The sequence below is a fragment of the Leptidea sinapis genome, chromosome Z (assembly GCF_905404315.1).
Source record: "Leptidea sinapis chromosome Z, ilLepSina1.1, whole genome shotgun sequence".
Taxonomy (NCBI): domain Eukaryota; kingdom Metazoa; phylum Arthropoda; class Insecta; order Lepidoptera; family Pieridae; genus Leptidea; species Leptidea sinapis.
The window spans coordinates 29,151,400-29,169,578 of record NC_066312.1 but is presented as its reverse complement, the minus strand read 5'-3'; the positions used below and the strand labels follow the sequence as shown (position 1 = coordinate 29,169,578).

The 18,179-nt window shown below is 34.1% G+C and overlaps 1 protein-coding gene across 1 annotated transcript in view; it reads right to left on the bottom strand.

The window, feature by feature from the left end:
- Positions 1-15,535, bottom strand: part of LOC126979226 (rhomboid-related protein 3) — a 191,364-nt gene extending 175,829 nt beyond the window's left edge. The window contains exons 1-4 of the mRNA XM_050828497.1: positions 15,001-15,535; positions 14,013-14,036; positions 12,509-12,607; positions 10,829-10,894 (exon numbers count right to left, since the gene is read on the bottom strand). Of these exons, the coding sequence (XP_050684454.1) occupies positions 10,829-10,894; positions 12,509-12,607; positions 14,013-14,036; positions 15,001-15,261 (450 nt within the window). The 5' untranslated portion in view covers positions 15,262-15,535. The remainder of the gene's footprint in view (positions 1-10,828; positions 10,895-12,508; positions 12,608-14,012; positions 14,037-15,000) is intronic.
- Positions 15,536-18,179: the final 2,644 nt, after the last annotated feature.

Sequence of the window (18,179 nt, the reverse complement as noted above, 5' to 3'; positions counted from 1 at the left end):
TATGATTATTGAGGTGTTCCGAAGTTCGGTCGTTCCCACAGCCAGCTTTAATACATTTTCCGTGTAGCAGTTAGCACCACATAAATTGATAAAGACTCCGCGGCGACGCGACCCTCAAGTGTTTTTATACGCGGTATACATACATATATACTCATTATTTGTAGTTTATTATTTATATTTATTAAGCTAGAAGCTTCAAGCTTCAAGAATAATGCCGATTCATTTACGAATAAAGCTAGTGCCAATGAAGCCTTTTCATATGATACTCCACATGACACGGTTAACTCAAAATTTGAGATTAGTGTTTGAATCCCAGTTCCTTGCAACAACAATATGAAAACTTTACAAATGTATAGTTTTTTGATTTTTATTTGTACTTGTAGTATACGGCGATATAGTTCTTGGTCAATGGAAAATACCCGATAAATTTTGATTCCCCTGAGAGTGTCGAAATATATATTTTCATCCCATCTATTCGAAAAGGACGAATGGTTTGCCTTTGAGTGCTCCCAAAGGTGGTGTTCTATAGGAAATTTTTAGCGAGCAGTAATGAGTTTTTAATCTTCTTTATAAGTGCGCCCTAATTATCTTTGCCGCGCACTTTTTGAATTTGCAACATCTTAGTGTTCAGCGCCAAATAAATCGAACGCAAATATTGTTTCAATAAAGACTGGCTACTACCACGGCTCATTGTCGCGCCGGCAGCTGAATAAAAAAAAAAGAAATCAAATTAATAACGCGCGAACTACAACCCGCGTTTCGTCAATTTTCACAGGTTGTTAGAAATTCGTGGTTTTGTAAACTCCTGAAAGAGATTAGAAGTGACGCAAGAAATGTAACGGATAATCTATTACTTGCAAAATCCCGGGAGAAATATATGAAAGCCTTAATTTAATAATTATGTAAAACCTACTCAATGCTAAAATGAACAGTAAGTTCTAATTATTATTTAAAACTGGGCACTTACTCAAAATTAATAGCGTATCTGAAGAGGATGTCTGATGGAATTAAACCTAAAAAATTCAAAGTGTTCTCAATCAAAAATGTGGAGACTTTCCTTCATGAGGCACCTGACAACGACTTTCTTGCCGTAAATTTAACTATGTAAAGTATAACCGTGGTGTTTTAAAATGCGCATTTTATCGTAACCTGTACTTAGATACTTTTCTTATTCACATTCAGTTTTGTTACATGTGGCTTTAATTTTTTTCACACTGCCACAAGAAATCGCTACTTATTTGTAGTTACCAGATATCAAGCTGTAGACATTGTTTTGTTCATATTTCTGCTACCCTTTTGGCAGATTCTGGACCGGACTTAGATGTTCTCAAGCGACATAAAGGATGGATGTCGAGTAGCTGTAGCAGAGAGGTATATAGAAGATTCAATTGAGAACAGGGCGAAAACATGTAAATGCGTCGTGGAAAACATTAAATTGCAACCTTCAGTTAATCCATCCAAGCCACTGTCGCCACATGTTCCTCAAAATGAGCCAGATTCGGACATTATTTCAAACACGCAGAATATAAAATCTACAACAATCTCTATTCCTAATAAAACTGTAACAAAAATTGTTCGTAATTACTAAAATGTCTCAAATGTAAATATAAGGTTTTAGTTGTTTTATTATTAGATACTTTTTAATTTAAATTTAATTGTTACTCTATGTTTCATTAAATAATAATATTACAATAAGTTATGAGGAGCCTTTTATTTCCTCTTAGTGGGTGATGAAAAGTAGAGTGTATCACTCTGGTGCAAAATATATTTCTGGCTCGCGCGACGTACTTTGAATCCCTCGCTACGTTCAGGATTCTAGTCTAGAATCCCTCACTTTGCTCTGGATTCAATAAAGTTCCCTCGCCGTAAACATATTTTTATTTTCCTCCCTTATGAGACAATCTACGAATTTTGGCGCATATACGGCCGTATATTTTTTTAACCTGAACTTACGTTTGGTTTATACTGATATAATAACTGATGACGCGTTCCCGAGATAAAGGGTCTTGACAGACAGACGGACGGACGAACAACAATGTAATCCTATACGGGCTTCTTTTGAGGTACGGAACCCTAAAAATAATAAAAAAACAAAAGCGTTTGAATGAAAGACAACTCGAACATTATATAAACACAATTACATAAAACCATTTCACTGCAAATCGTTGCAGGGAACTAATTTCCTGACAGGAAATTACTTTCGCGTTGACACAGCGCTTTCTTTAAAACTGTCGCTTATTCGCTTATCGCTGAGTTATCGCTTTTAGCTCACAAATACAAACTTAAATGTATAAGGCCGGGTTGCACCATATTAGCTGTTATATTTAAGGTTTATGTCAAATATAACGTTAACAGGAAAGCTGCCTTTAACATAGCACTGCGAAATGTGTTGCACCATCGTATTCGATGGCATAGTTAAAGTTAAAAAGTAAAATATCATAATCGAATATTTACTTGAAACGTTGACAGTTCGATATTTAGCTATTTAATATTAACAATAGCTTTAACCAGCGAAGATTCTACGGTTACGGTTAACAGATTCATGACGTCATCTAAAAATTGTCAGTGTTTATGGTGCAACTCATTTTTTTGCTAAACTGGTACTTTGACAAGTTTGTTATTGCTAACGTTAAAGTTATTGGCAAGGTGCCTTAGAGTTTATTTCCAAAATGGTTCATTGTTTTAGTATGTTTTAACATCAATATTTTAAGAATTTGTGTAAAGCCAAAATGAATTGAAGAGTTATTTAATAATTACCTATATTCAGAATTTATTGAAAATAGTTAACAGATGTCACCTGCTTTGGACAAAAAATAAATATTGTGTATAACTAATTTTGGCAAGGTGATCGGAAACCAAATACGATCTTCGCTGAACGAATATACGATACGACTTTTCTGTCCTAATAAACTGATCGACGGTAACTTACCTTATCCATAGACGCTGTGTGTCAATGCGACGACGTATAGTTTACCAGCGATAAAAGTTTGTATGGAAATTGAAATTCACAAGTACCAATATACGGCGATAAGAATAACTTATCGGGTAAATTGGGACAGCTTCAGATTATTGACAGATAATTACTGACATTAGGAGGTAGTAAATTATCTTTATCTGTAGATAGTATATTCGGAACGGCCGTAAGAGTCTAGTGAAACGTGGACCAATAGATAATTGTAGACTTCTGTCACAGTTTTCTTAAATAAATGTTCATCATAGTTGATATCTGAGTTACACGATATTTCATCCAAATCCACAAACTACAAATTTTAAGTCAACAGCCTTGATATAAATCTTGGAAGGAAAGGAAGAAAATACATTTATTCCTCTAGGTCAAAATGACACAAGAATATCAAAGATTTTATCACCACTTCAGAGTTGAGCTTTACAGAGAAGAAGTGGGAAGAAACTCAACTCTTTTAAATCTATATTAACATTTTCAGCATTTAACATTATATTTTATACATGTATGTACCTTCTCTAGAAAATGGTACATTATCTAGAGAAGGTAACGGCCCGCCCACGGCGCCATCACGAGCTCTTCTATTCGATAGAATTCAGCATTACTTATTTAATGTTATATAAGAATAGTAAGAATAGGATTTGCTAAAACTTTTAAATAGTGTCATAATCATAAAACATCTTAAAGACAAACGGCGTTATAAATAAAATTGGCATACAATTATAACTAATCATAAATCAAGAAAATTCAAAATGTTTACAAATAGACGTTTTGCTTACGATTGGTTAATTCGGACGTATAACGTTTCCCGCGTTTATTTGCAAGGCTGCTTGTCATATCATTGTATTGACAGTGTTGTCAACGATATTGTAAGCAATTTGCATATTCTTTGTTTATGCTTAGTTATAACTTTATACCAAGTTTATTTGTAAGGCCGTAAACCTTTTAAATTGATTGTTTTGTGTTTTACATAAATATCTGTATTAGTTAAGTTATCTGATAACTTAGTTACGCTAAACAGAGTTTAGTGTGTTTAAATTGGCTGAAGTAAGTTACTGATCGGTTTAAACATAAAACTTGACTTTTGGGATGTCATCTAATGCAAATCTTTTCCCCTATCAAGGTTTAGACGTAGTTTATAATATAACCATGAGGTTGCTACTCTTAACCATACAAGACAACTAAATTAAGATGCCACACCGATTATATTCGGGTAAATATTATTCTAAAAGGGCACAACTAACAATACTTTGTACGGTAAAGTAACGTTTAAACCAACGTATTAAGAAACGCCGGGTTTCACGATGACCACAAAAAAAGAGTTCAAAAAGGACTTTTATCAGTCGTGTCTGTCGTTTCGAAATACGATAAAGTCCACAAGGATTTATTAGGTGGACATTTATTTTTGTGTGGTATAAATATATTATCTTAAATGCATATTAACGTTGGGTGCCTCGTTTATTATCGTAATTGGTTTTACTTTTTGTTTGCATCGTTAACACCGAGATGAAGATAATATAGACAAAATCTTATAACGAACAGCTTAATTCGAGTTAATATCGTATGAAGCATGTGTTATACTTACTAGGTATTACGAGAAATAAACAAATTTTTAATATATTTTGTGCCTAATTTGCCATGATTAACTTCACCTTCCTAATAATTGGAAAATAAACGCTTAAACAATTCTATATACTGATATAAAGATATAGATTATGATTATTTTATAGCAATAGAAATGACAGTACAATATTATATATTTTAATAAAAAGAGCGCCAAAAAACAACGTTGGTAGAGTTTCTTGCGCCGCTTCTTCCCCCTCAGAGTGTTTCATCATCATGTCATTTGTTTCCGAAGCGGTAGTAGTGTCCAGTATATTAGAAATGACATCAAAAAGTATATGAATTAGAAAACCGAAAACAATAATAGATACGTGGCGGGCGTGGATCGAACCGGGGTCTCCGTGGTGAGAGTCAACGGTTTAACCTATTGCGTCACCGCACTCCAATTGAATATGATTGATGGAAGCTGTCTGTCTGACAGGGATAAAACTTACCTTATTATTACTTACTTATCTTGAAACTTGAACTTTCTGTGAAACCTAGTGTTACTTTTTTAACTGGACGGCAACTCTCCTCCCCCTCAGATAAAATAAAAATATAATTACCAACCATAGGCAGTGACAATAACATAATATATTGTAACAACACTTGGTAACCGTCATGAAGCTACATCAGTTCGTAAAGAGGCTTTGACACGGGGAGAAGAACCGCTAAGAAACTCTCAGCTCATTTTTTAAATCAAATAACAACTTAGTGATAATATGATATTACACAATATTAGGTGGCCTGCGCAGAACCAGACAATAACCATGCATCAGTAACCTCTATATACATACATACATACATACACACTTACGCCTTGTTCCCGACGCGGTAGGCAGAGTCAATAGAATGCCATTTGCTTCTATCCTTACAAACCTCACGCGCTTCCTCTACATTCATTACTCTTTTCATACATGCTCACTGGTTGCGGGTGCTTTGGACCTCTCCTTTTCTCAAAACGTCCCCAATTTGGTCGACGAATGTTCTACGAGGTCTCCCGCGACTGACTTGCCCACATACACCTGCCTTATATATTTGATGTGTCATTTCTTGTCTTTGTCTTTCTTCAGTCATTCGCTCCACGTGTCCAAACCATTTCAGCATTCCTATATATCTTCTATATAATCTACTATGATATATTATATAAGTCTTCTTATTAAATGACACATACAGTTTAATCTTTCTTCTTGAATTGAATGAATTCAAGTCACAACGATTTTTCTTGAATTCAGTAATATCTTTTCTAACATACATTATATTCATATACATATATGGATATACAAGAGAGTATGTGTTCCTACCATCTGATGACCTATACGCTCGTCATTCAATAAAAAATCGTATCAACTATTTCGTGCAAGACCGTCCAAATTTAATGGACGATGCGGGAGTCATACCGCGCCTCTATGGGTCCCAGTGCTCTTACCAACTAAACCAACCATTGGTGGTAACAGCGATGGGACGTAATCCTAGTGACAAGAATCGTCCAAAAATTTTTATACAAATCTTTGTATACTTAATCCCAGAAGTGTTAATTTATATTACTATAAAATAAAAATTAGAAACTGTTTGTAATAATTTATACTATCTACATATTGGAAGAAATAAATATAGGTATTCTTTGTATATTTTGTAATTTATCAAAATTAATTTCACCTTCCTTCCTATTATTCCTTAAACAATTCCTAGAAAGTACCTATTACTTAAACAATATCTAATACAAAGACTGGATATAAACTTATATTATTTAATTTAATTTGTTATAATAATAATATCTGATAATAATTAATTACAAGTGTACACATTATATTGAATAAATTTGCATCAAGAAACACAAGAAGCTCTTAATTGAGTCAAACAAAACTGGCGTGAAATATGATCATTGCAAAAAAATTGGGGCCTTAAATAACATTTGGTTGCCTTAATGGTTGATTTATTTTTAACTAATAAAGATATATGGGTGTCCTCTTTGTAAGTATAAGAAATGTGTGCACGTCTATCGATACAATATAATAAATATTTTTTATATTAACAACCTGTATAGCCGAGTGGTTAGCGATCCTACCTACTAAGCTAGAGGTCCCGGGTTCGAATCCCGGTAGGTGCAAACATTTATATGAGAAATATTGATGTTTGTTTCCGAGTCATAGATGTTTAAATGTATTTATGTATGTTTATATGAATTTATGTATGTTTAAGTAAGTATATTGTATTAAATATATCATTGTCTTGTAACCCATAACACAGGCTATATATGCTTAACTTGGGGCAAGATAATTTGTGTAAAAAGTGTGTCAATATTGTTATTATTATATTACTATGTTCGTAATTTGAAAAATATTGTAAAGGTTCGCTTAATTAATTAAAATACCTGGACTACCGAGCCCTGCTCGGATTTTTAAGAAGATACAAAACATAAACAAAAAAAAATAGGACATCTGGATTCGAACTGGGGTTTATCGGCTTTCCGGATCACCCAATGTAACATCTGAGCTATTATAGTCTTGTATATAGTGGCGAAATTTACTGTTGTATTCTAATGTTATTGTAGCAGTTTCTCATTAAAACACGGATAAAAGAACATTTTTTAAAATTGAAACCTAGCTAGATCGATATCTCGCCCCCGAAAATATATTTATATACAAGAATTGCTCGTTTAAAGATATAAGATACAGTGTTATTATACACAGTAATGCTTACACATTACTACTTCAGAAATAGGCGCCGTTGTGGTCTCCATAATCTAGCCGACATCTTGTGCAAAGGAGCCTCCCACTGGTAAACTTAAACCTCCGAAACATCTTATGATATAAGTATTATTCCCATCGGTTAGTTTTCGCAGTATAACCGAAAGAAAAAAGCCGGGTCTCCATTTATTTGTATAATTATTATTCTCTCAGTAAAAAGAATATATAAATAATATTCTATATTTTTATTACTCGTTGACAACGCTCAACTCTGTAGTCTTTGATCTTTGATAACCTCGTTTCACCGAACGCAGTTTTTTAGCGTCAAAAACTGTTTTGCGTACAATTGTGTAGATAATCGTAAATCAAAATTAAAACCGTGGTATAAAGAGGCAACAAGGGACGGTGTGACCGTGGGCGTGTTGGATGTGGCATTCTTATGCTAATCTGGTTGAAGCACACGGGGTGGGCTAAATTGTTATTTATATTGTCATCTCACACACTTTTTTCAACGTATAAAAACATTTTTAATCAATTTCTATATTTAACGTAATATCTTCGTAAGCTAAACGGCTATAGCGTTGAATTAAATATGGCTTTAAAATACTTAACTATGTTGTAGTATTAAATGCGTTTCAAATAATTTATATAATATTTTATATTGACTTCATGGAAACTAATTAAAATAATGATAATTAAGTTTAAATATTAATAATTAATATATAGTATTTGATTGTGTCATTCGCTGTAGATAAAGTGGTATTAAAGTTATTTTATTATTATTTGTTTCATGAAGACAATAAATAGATATGAAAAAACTATCGTCAAGAAAAACGCCTATATTTTTATAAACCTAGGTAAAGGCAGCTGTATTCGACTGAGGGATCGTAATGAGATAAATTTTAGCAGAGTAATTTATACACAATGAGTACGGTAAATTAAAACTATCGAAGCCAAGCCAAGAATACTGCAGCGTTGCCGCGTTGGATAGCAAGGCTGATCCGTTGACCGAAATAGCTGCCAGCGCTTGGGTTTCCAGTAGCCCTATTGAGGCGCGTACATAGTAAGTAATTTATATATTCTCCGCGTCTCTGAGCACCACGAGCAAACGGCCCAAACATGTGAGACTCACTGAGACCAACATATTTGTGACGTTTGCTGTGTTCGGCAGTCGAAGCAGCAGCCCCAGCACCAACTGACGGAACCTGGACATGGGATGGAGCCAGAGTGTGGCCGCATGTAGCGTCCCACACCAGCACCCTTCCCCATGCCCAAGCAACCACAATACGGGTATAAAATATATTCAAATCAAATCAAAATCATAAGAATACTGATCAGTAACTAGATTTTACATTTATTTAATCAAAACAAATCTTATAACTATATTTACAATACTACGACTACATAAAATTAAAACTATCATTACGTGAAAGCGTACCAAGAATACTGGCAGCATTACCGTGTTGGATAGCAAGGCTGATCCGTTGACCGAAATAGCTGCCAGCGCTTGGGTTTCCAGTAGCCTTATTGAGGCGGGAAGATAGTATTTTGAACATTCTCCGCGCCTCTGGGCCCCACGGGCCAAGTGTCTCGACACCAAACGGCACAAAGATGTATGACTCACTGAGACCAACATATTGTATAATCAAAATCATTGTATTCATGTAGGACTCGGAAATGACACTTATGAAATTCAAAAAAAAAAATCTTTTGAATCTACCGCTACTTCGTAAAGGGTTGAGCTAAGGAGAAGAAGTAGCAAGAAACTCATTGCCACTCTTTTAAATCAAGATTTACATTTTTAATGTCTTACAAATAATTTCAATTACAATAAAATATGTAAAATGATGCAACAAACATACTCACACGTCAAATAGTCTATGCCTTACACGAGTATGTATTGTAAATGATTTTATCTACACCCATGCTTTAAAGCCTCTATTAAAGATTCTGAAACAGTTAGCTTATTGCCAACATTAAAACACCCAATGTTCTAATAACCATTACATCACCCAAAAGAGTGTTGTAATGTTGTACTGAATTTCATAACAACACTCCTATGTTTTTTTTTATCCCTTCATGCGCAAAGAGTTTCAACATACAGCCACATTCTTATTGCTCCATGCGTGGTATCTGTATGAATTTCAAAAAAAGAAAATTTTCGTTTACGCGCGCTCCACACTCCCAGAACGTCGCGCGCCTTAAAAAGAAATAGGTTATTCGAATCCCCGCCATTTTTCTTCGATATTTTTATTGTTTTGCTTACAAAAAATGAGCGATTCATTTTAAACGCTGCAAAAGAACATTATATTCGAGTGAATTTTAATTATTGCACTATACAAAATGTAAATTACTACTAAAATAAACAATTGTTTCATTAATTCTTAGTTTATTTGTATATAATCAGTAACGAATGATATTAGGTTACTACTAGGACTGGTGTTTTAATGTTAGCAGTAAGCTAACTGTTCCAGAATCTTTTAGAGGATTCATATTCTGGGTGTAGATAAAGTCTTGTATGCAACTGTTGGTAATTAGGTATTAAAACACTCATGTGATACTATAATCACACTCGGCTTCGCCTCGTGAAATAAATCCACATTCGTGTTTTAATACCCCTTATTACACAACAGTTGCATAAATAACTATTACTTTATGAAGGTATAGCAAAATATCGCCTTGATATCGTTTTCAGATCTGTCGTGTGGGATCGCGTTCGATCGCGATCGATTCGCAAACAAATAGCATTCTTTGAGTAAATTTCATCAAAATAGTTAGAACTCATTCCTAAATACGTCATATGTACAAGAATTACTAGTAAAATATTTGTTTATCTATATTTTATTTTTAAAAACTATGTACCCATTTTTTTTTAATTGCGCAAACGGATGAACGTGAAATTTAACGCAGCTAAAGTTTATATGGAGAGGAAGTGTTTAAGGTGGACGGCTTCCATGCCATCCAACGCAAAAGAACCGCGTCATTGCTGAGGAGGTTGCGGGGTAGCCCTAACATCATTCTGCAAACCATTGCTAGTCATTATGATGCGCCAATTATAAAGGCATTTATGCGGCTTCATGTGCCTGTTTAGTTATAATTATACTAACATAATTTAGGACATTTTACTAACAATTAGTATGTATTTGTTTTTTCCGAATTTAAATTAATAATATTATTAAGTATTTTCTTATTAATTGTGATTATGACATATGTTAAATTTTAAACTGTAATTTTATCTGTAATTTAATTAATATCATATTAAACTCAACAGTATTATGTAATTTAATTTAAGTTAAGATTGTTTGTATATCTATGGGTAATGCCTGAAAATAAAATGATTTATTATTAAACCTATTTTTTATACAGAATTCCTTATTATTGCTTGAATGACACAACATAGACGCAGATACACTATAGAGGTATTGTTAGTCTTTAACTAATAAACCTTACTACTCAGTTAAAACTCAAAAATTAAATAAATAATGATCGAATTTCAACCTCTGGGCAACCACTAGTAAATTTTAATATATATATTGAGTTAAATTAGAATTATATTCATATTTATATCACTTACCACATTCACGAATTCTTGGAAGGTTATGGCAGGGCTGCATGAGTTGCATGCCTTGTCGAGCAGTATCTATAACAATAGCAATTATCAATCCAAACCGCTTTGGTAGTTTTGTAATAATTGTGAAATTACATCTATATTATGTATAATTTTAGAGTTTCTTGCGCCGCTTCTTCTCTCACAGAGCGCCATTTGTTTCCGAAGCGGTAGTATCTAGTATATTAGAAGTGACATCAAAAAGAATTCTAAAGGAATCAATTTTGAGAAAATAAATACCTTTTATGCCTGCCTTTTATGCCTTTAGATTTATGTTAGAAAGTGGCGCTGAGATTGAGCGGTAGGAAATTTATTCTTATTTATATTATACAAAAAAAATATTTAAATTTTATTCGATTTATTATCACATAATAGGTAAGGATACGGCTGATGTTTTAACGGTTTTTTGTGGTGACATTTAAGAAAATTTAATAAAATATTTCATATTAAAAACGCTTTTTAACTTTGAACATGATTCATATATTGGATGCAGTACGTTACATACTACTTCGTTATGTAAACATAATTCATTCGCGAGCTCTACTCTTTCCCAATAAATAGTAGATTCAGTAATTTAAATTAAATATTTGAGGACTTAAAAGTACTTAGTTTAAATCTATTTGAATTAAGTTTATTTGACATTGACTTCGAACGAATACATACAATTTTCTCAATAATCTATTATCTATCTATCTATATATATAAAAATGAATTGCTGTTCGTTAGTCTCGCTAAAACTCGAGAATGGCTGGACCGGTTTGGCTAATTTTGGTCTTAAATTAGCCAAACCGGTCCAGCCATAAAGTCCAGAGAAGGTTTAAAAGGTGAATAAATAGGTAAATGCTGCTAAATTAAATAAAAACAACAAATTTGTTTTTCCTTTAATGTGTCCATACATAATTTGTATGAGAGAATTTATTGACGCACGGTTTGTCAGTTCTGCTGTGAAACAATTTCATTACGACAGCATATGGTGCATATTTTACGAAGTAATTCTTGATGTTATGATATATTATTGACAAATTCATATTAAAACATTATTTTATTTATTATATACAGAACAACGTCTGTCGGGTCAGCTAGTATATAATATTATAAATATCGATATATCTGTCGAGGTCACAATATAGGTGGCAATATATACACATTATCTCTGGACCTCACTGGAACGTGAAACCCCCTCCTGTTCCCCTTTCGCGCCCTCGCGCTCGTCCTGTTGGGTCAGTACGGCTTGCAGTTTCATTACCGTTAGGTACATGTCGTGATATTTTCATGCTATCACTGCTTTGTTTTTGAAGTTGTTGCTATTACGTTTTGACTTTTGTTGTTAATAGTTCTGTAGTTTATGTTGTTTTGTATCGCAATAATAGTTCTACTAGAAAATTTAATCATTATTATAATCAGCATCACAACACAACGCCTTAACAAACATCTGTAATACTGAAAAAATAAATCGTTGTTTATTTATTAATACTAATATCCTAGTGATGCTTGTTTTGCACACCGTACCAAAGCAACGATGTGACGTCAGTTCCAGAGATCATGCAACCGGGTTGTTGGTAAGCCCCGCGGGCAGCGAGATTTTTACATTCGTCTCGTCTACTGTAGTACTGTGACTATTACTCAGTACCTGCAAAATGTACTTACCTCACGTTTATGAAGCGGCACCTGCGCTATGAAGTCCGGATGTCGTAGTGTTTGCAAGAAATCCGACCACGGTATCTCCCCGAAACCCTCAGGATCAAACTGCGCCACATAAACACGACATTAGTATAAAATTCACACCTACATTCGCTACGGTCACGGACAAAAACAAAATTGAGATTTCAACACGCATCCCAAACGTCATAAGTGTTGTAACTTCTCAGAGATTGCATTATTACGTGTATATTAATATAATTTCGTGTGTCTTCCATTTCCAAAAAGGAGATGACAAAAAATATTAAGCACCCTATCTTCTCTGTGGTATTATCTCAATGTTTCCTACGTGACACCTCAACGTTTGATGATCGGCGCTACCGACATAACTTTATCTGCTTATAAAACTTTTTGTTCCGCTTCTGCGCATTTTTATTGAGTTGACACAGGAATTCCTAATTTTTAGATCGTAAATGTCACTTTGGGGTGTACGTATGGGTTTGGTTCTATTTGAACAATTTGAAATACTACCAACCTATAATACAAATTTAATGTAAAATCATAAACGTGATTTTACTTATTGATGGCTTAAATATTTAATTTGATCTCTCTATATCTAATCAAAACAAAGAGCAATGGAAAGAAGTTTATTAAAAATATGGAAAATAAACAATCTAAGAAGCGACAGGATTAGACAGAAAACTAAGATCACCAATGCACTCACACATGCACTGGCACTTAAATGGAAATGGGCTAGACATATTGCACGGTATACGGACAGGAAGTGGACTACAGAAGTTATACGTTGGAAGGGGCCAACATCAGGAAAACGAAATGTAGAAAGGCCTATGAAACGGTGGACTGATGATATAGCATAATCAGCAGAAAAACAATGGATGCAGAAAGGACTTAACAAAAAGTTGTGGATGAAGTTGGACGAGGCCTTTACCCAATCTGGGATCCATATCTCAAAAATCATTAAAAAAATAACAATCGTACTAACAAACCTAGATTAAGCAAAAAATTCTAAGAAAAACTAACATTATTTGAAATGTACCCACACACAAAATGTACACACATTTTTGAGATATGGAACAAATGGCTTTTGTTATTATTATTGTATATATCTAACGTTAGAATAACATAATATTAATGAACTTTACATAAGTACTTTGGATTGTCAAATTATTTGGAAAGAAACGAGCGAGTGTCCGGGTCACCTAATGTTAAGTGAATACATAACAATACTAAAGGAACTTAAATAAAAGATGAACTAAATATAATAATAAAAATTTATAATATGTATTCGTCTGTTATGGCATTATAACATCTTTCGCAGTAGTTGAGAGATAAAAGAAATATAGCTTTATGGAAAAATGCCAAACGCTTAATAATTACGGGATTTTGGAAAAGGCAATTATTAAAATAGCATGGATAACATAAGTAAAAAAAAACTGTATCATAAATCGATAAATCATAGTTAATATTTCGTGTAAGGAATCTATATACTTACCCTGTCAAAAAGTAGCCGCCATTTCTGAAACAATAAATAATAATAATTAAACTAATCATACCTACATTTTCCAAGATTCTAGAACTTGCAAGAACCAAGCAGTCGTATTGTTTATATCTTTGTAAGTAATCTTTTACCAGTGGGAGGCTCCTTGGCACAGGATGCCAGCTAGATTATGGGTAGCACAACGGCGCCTATTTCTACCGTGAAGCAGTAATGTGTAAGCATTATTGTGTTTGGATCGGAAGGGCGCTGCAGGAAAAGACGAGCAGGACGTTCAGCTGATGGTAATTGATACGCCCTGCCCATTACAATGCAGTGTAGCTCAGGATTCTTGAAAGACCCAAAAATTCTGAGCGGCACTACAATTGCGTTCGTCTCCTTGCGACATTAAGATGTTAAGTCTCCTTTGGCCAGTATTTTGACTAGCTACGTCGCCCTTCAGACCGAAACACAATAATGAGTACACATTACTGCGTCACGGCAGAAATAGGCGCCGTTGTGATACCCATAATCTAGCCGGGATTCACTGATGCCTTCTACTGATGAACCTATATATATATATATACAAAACAATCATACTTATATTTCTCATCGCGGCAACTTTCGTAAGAAATCTTTTCGTTCAACCGTTTTTTTTCTGACTTACTTTGCAAATACGACTACCACGTAAAAGTCTTTTCATTTTTCTGGTTAACATATAGCCTATGACATAAAAGAATTTTCAATATCAGTTCACTAGATCCAGAGATTACCCCCTACATCCTCACAAACCTTCCTTCCTTACTTAATGGCTGGCAACGCACTTATTATACCTCTGGTATTGCAAGAGAATGTGGGCGACGGTGATCACTTAACACCAGGTGTCCCGTACGCTCGTTAATTGTCCAAAAAAAAACTATACGTCTATAATATTAGTATAAACATGCTTACGACCTCGCCTAACTTTGAAAGCGAAATCTGGTGTTAAATTACTGCAAAAAATTACATCGTGCATCAACTCCCGTCGTATTTCCGCTTCGTCGAGCTCGCTGCCGAGGTCGGTGTGATCTGTGTCATAAACTTGTTCGGCGGGTCTTGATAAGGAGCCGAGTGAGTCCCGAGCAGACGCCAGGGATCCTGTGACCGTCGGGAGCACTCCTGCTTCGATGCCTGATTCCATCGAGGTGTTGTTTGACAGGACAGTGGCCCCAGGCACAGCCAGGACCTCGCCACCCCCCCGGTAGCCACTGCCCATCCATAGCGCCATCTCTGAACCACCATCCACACAGTCATCCAATCAACATTGTCCTGCATCAGTTTTACACTTGCGCTGACTATAGAGATACATCAGAATTCCTTAGACAATTTATACGTCTAGATAGAGGCATAAAACAGGTCAGGTTTATTACTTTAGTGTGCGTGACAAGCTACGTCTCGATTTATATATCAATTTGAGTTAGTGTGCGTGCATAGCTGAAAATAGAGGTTAACTGTCACCTCATTTTTTATCCACGTCGTCACAGTCTATCTAGACGTATAAATAAATGATCTAAGCAGAATTCAATACTTCATAAAGTTTATTTTTTTAATAACACTTCACACAATAGTTCACTCTTAGTAAATCAGTCAAATATATTAAATAACTTTAATTAATAATTGTTTTGGACAGTCGTATTTGGAAGTTTTAGATTCGTAAGGCACACACTCATAAGGCTGCAGTACCTGAAACCAAAGTTTATTCTAGTATAAAATGCTAAGGATCCTACAGAATATTAAATTGAATCAAATATAAATGTTATAAATGTATTCAAACAAAAAAAATCTTATAACTATTTTTGCAATCCTACGATAACATTAAATTAAAACTATCATTCCGATGAAGCGTACCAAGAATACTGGCAGCCTTTCCACTTTGGATAGCTAGGCTGATCTGTTGACCGAAATAGCTGCCAGGGCTTGGATTGCCAGTAGCCTTATTGAGGCGCGAAGATAGTACTTTGTACATTTTCCGCCAAGTGTCTCGACACCAAACGGCACAAAGATAAGACTCATTAAGACCGACATATTTGCAACGGTTGCTATCTTCGGCAGTCGAAGCAGCAGCCCCAGCACCAACTGACGTAACTTGGACATGAGAAGAAGCCAGAGTGTCGACGCAGGTCGTTATTAAATTTATTTATAAGTTACGAATGCAAACCTTTAATAAAATAAGTGTGTGTATTATGTTCGCACGCGAGAAGTTATTATTCTCTGGCGTAATAAAACAAAATTCTTAAAAAATATTCCTTTATTACACTATTGTAATAAAGAAGGTATTAAATACAACCATTGAAAATATTATTATACCGCATGGATTAGGTAAATAACGTGTAATTAAATATTAATAATCCATTAGTTTTTGTTCAGTAAACAATATATGAGTTGCAAGAGGCTTGGTATGATACAAATTGACTAGTTGACCATCTAACGTCAAGGTGTCGAATTTGTGAGACGATGTGCGCGCGGGAAAGAAGTGTAACTTGTCAAAATAAGGAAGTATCTTATAATGTCAATAAATGCTCATTTAACCAGTACAGTGCGTATTGAGATGCCTGTAATTATTTATAACTAGTTGACCCAACAAACGTTGTATTGCCATATATAGTAATAAGAAAAAATCAATAATTAAATTTACTTTTTTACCTCCTGTGAAAGTTAGAAAGATATAATTATTATCATTGTAACTAGTTATTCATTTTAAACTATTATTTCAATTTGATTTATGAACGACGGGGGACACATCAAAGCAAAAACGAAATTGTTGTTTTTATTTAATTCCAAGCATTTTATATTATTATATTATTCATTTCCTTTCCTTCTCTGGACTTCCACAAATAATTCAAGACCAAAATAAGCCAAATCGGTCCTGCCGTTCTCGAGTTTTAGCGAGACTAACGAACAGCAATTCATTTTTATATATGGAACTAGTTAAACGCCACGCTTCCCTGCGACTCGTCAATTTAGAACACGCCCATTATGAATACAATGTTGTTATATATTTTTTTACAAATCATACCAAAATCACTTTATTCACCTAGGTTCAGAAAATGATACTTATTCATGTCAAAAGTTTTTTTTACCATTTACCATCACTCCGGAAAAGGTTGAGCTTCAAAGAGAAGAAGTGGCAATTTGGCACTTTTTGAAATCAACATTTACAGCTTCATCACTTAGCAAATTATTTTAGTTGCGATATAATATGTACAGAGATGCTTCAAAAAAATTTAAACGTCAATACTCAATGCCATATACGAGTCAGTCAAGTAAAAAAGAAATGTAAATTAATTAATAAAAACAAAAGAGTTATTGAATACAGTACATGCATCAATCCACACACAGTGTAAATAAATAAAGGTATTATGCGAGCATTTAATTAGCGATTATAAAAATATATATAAAACTATAAAGTATTTATTTAAAAAAAATTAAAACAAAGCAGAGTTCCCGCTTACAGGATAATCCAGCCACTACAAGTAGCTTCCGGTCACGAGCAAGACGGTAAGACCAGCAGTCCTTCGACCATATTTTAGGGAAAGGAATGACCCGGCTCACGTCACCACCACAAGCACGATTGGTAAAGACCTTAAGGAGATTAGCCCAATTAACGAACACAAGCATTTTACGTATCATATAACGCGTACCTTTAGATGCTATATAATATCTCGTAAGGAGTATACATAAAATAGTTCTTGTCTTTACAAAATATTTGACTAAGTTTTTATCTCCATAGGATTTACAACTGCAACGTCTTAAATTAAAATTCAAACAATTTTATTCAAAATAGGATATGATATCACTTATCGAAAGTCAAAAACTACAACCCATTCGAAAAAGTATGCCTCAGACCTGAGAAGAACGTGTGCAAGAAACTTAGCGGGCTTCTTTTTTTTTAATAAATATTTTTGGCATATTATAATGATGCACAATTATAAGTAACATAACCATTATAATTTGTAATGTTTCAAATACCGTTATAGTTTCTAAAAATAAATATAAAATTGCTTAGGTTTTCACAGTAACTAGATTACAGAGCTTATTCAAAGGGCTTACGACATTATTAACGTAGTTACCACATTTGCAAGGAGATCGGAAGTGAACTGTGAAGCAAGCTGTGGCTGTGTAGGGTTTCAACCCCCGCCTGGTTGC